Genomic DNA, 1,798 nt, shown 5'->3' with positions numbered 1-1,798 from the left:
TATTTGAATTATGATAGTTATCCTTATAGTAATTGATCTTCATTTTGTTATAATTATAGATCAATGAAATGACTATGGCTATAAATTCAAGATAGTTTCTAATAACTATACCATTCATTATATTTGACTTTGTTTCATAATGCAAAATTTTTATGAATCTAGTATTATTTTTATTTCTCAAAAACTAAATATTTTCCATATTATTTTTTTTAATATAAAAGTTAATTTATCTATTAAGTTATTCGTTCATGATAAAAGGTATTCTAAGGTATTAAAAACAATTAAACAATGGTTAAACAATTTATTGCTTTTTTTACTCTCATAAATTAGACTTTTTATTTCATAAAAGTTGATGAAGAAAGTTATAATAAAGTGAAATAATTATTATAATCTGTTAATGATAAGAAAATGTTGCCAAATAAAATAGAAAATGAATCCTTATATTCAAGTAGATGCAAGCAGTCCAATACAACTTCCAAAGAAAATTGTTATTTGTGGATGTCCATATAGTGGTAAAACTTCATTAATACGTAGATTTTTATGTAACTCCTTTGTAGAAGAATATTCTGTTTGTAATATATTTATTTGAATCAAAAAAGGTAAATATAAAACAAAACATTTAAATTATTATAGAAGACAAGTGGTATTGATGTTATTCCAAGTTCAATATTTTTTGGTGAGGTTATTATTCATTATAATATTTGGGACTTTCCTAATTGGGAAGTTAATAATAATTTAGTTAATAGATATATGAGTAAAACAGATGCTGCACTTATTGTTTTTGATAATGGTATTGAGTCATATCAAAGTTGTCTTAAATGGATTGATATTCTTCAGCAAATTTATCCTAAAACAAGAATATTTGCAATACAAAACAAATATGATTTAATAAAGAAATATGACATTAATTGGATTAACCAATGTAAAAATGAACTCAAACAAAAAGAAGTAATATATTACCAAGTAAGTTCTAAAAGTGGATATAATGTTAAGAACTGTTTTAATGAAATATTAAAAGAATTGTTTGATATACCAACAACAACACCATTAATAGATCCATTAGAAACTCAAGAAGTACCAGAAAAGAAATATTATTGTAAGAATTGGTTTTGTTCTTATCAACAATTATAAATGAAAGAAATTAAAATATAAAATAAGACTAAATTAAATTAATGATAAATAATTTAAACATTAAATTATTAAAGTTCATATTCAAAAGCAATAATCCTTTTTAACTTAAATTGAGTAGGATTTGGAATAAAAAAATAAGCATCGTCTCCATGTTGAATTTTTCTTTCAGTTTTATAATAAGTAGAATAATTAGTACTAAAATACCCAGTAACTTTTTTTGACTCTTCATCAAATTTAAGATTAAAACCACATTCTATATGATAAAAGAAATTATTATCATCTAATTTACTAATAATTCCATACTTTCTTATTATTTTCATTGGAACTTTAGATGGATTAACAAGAGTAAATAAAAATGATTGGTCATCATCAAGATATATTCTTTCTGTAATATTTAATTCAATTCTTTTATGACATACACCAAAGATAAAACCTTTATCAGTAAAAAATAATAAACAAATTCTTTTATTAGTATTTCCATTTTTAGTAAGAATAAGTTTATGAAGACTATCTTTTTCTATTCCATTTATTTTACTATCATACAATAAATATAATTTATCTCTTTTTATCCATTGACTTAATTTTTTAAATCCGACTATTCCAATTCCATCAAATTGTAATGAATCAATTAAATAAATATTATTTCCATCAATTGACGTATCAAGTA

General features: G+C 21.6%; 2 protein-coding genes across 2 annotated transcripts in view, besides 2 other annotated features; one reads left to right on the top strand and one right to left on the bottom strand.

Annotated features, from left to right (window-relative positions):
• The first annotated feature begins 197 nt into the window (after positions 1 to 197).
• Positions 198 to 230: a sequence feature (AT_rich).
• A 200-nt stretch (positions 231 to 430) lies between these two features.
• On the top strand, positions 431 to 1,131 carry EDI_151030 (uncharacterized protein; the record flags this gene model as incomplete). The annotated part of the gene is made up of 2 exons (XM_001740202.1): positions 431 to 568; positions 634 to 1,131. 2 exons carry the CDS (start codon positions 431 to 433, stop codon positions 1,129 to 1,131), a joined length of 636 nt encoding a protein of 211 aa, XP_001740254.1.
• Positions 1,124 to 1,204: a sequence feature (AT_rich).
• The window catches only part of EDI_150920 (uncharacterized protein), a gene marked incomplete at both ends in the record, with an annotated part of 888 nt that continues 289 nt past the window's right edge, over positions 1,200 to 1,798 (bottom strand). The window contains one exon of the mRNA XM_001733449.1: positions 1,200 to 1,798. This exon is cut by the window's right edge and continues 289 nt beyond it. Coding sequence (XP_001733501.1) covers positions 1,200 to 1,798 — 599 coding nt within the window.

Source organism: Entamoeba dispar, genomic scaffold, assembly GCF_000209125.1.
Source record: "Entamoeba dispar SAW760 scf_1105229462793 genomic scaffold, whole genome shotgun sequence".
Lineage (NCBI taxonomy): Eukaryota > Evosea > Mastigamoebida > Endamoebidae > Entamoeba > Entamoeba dispar.
This window is presented reverse-complemented; position numbering and strand designations above follow the sequence as displayed.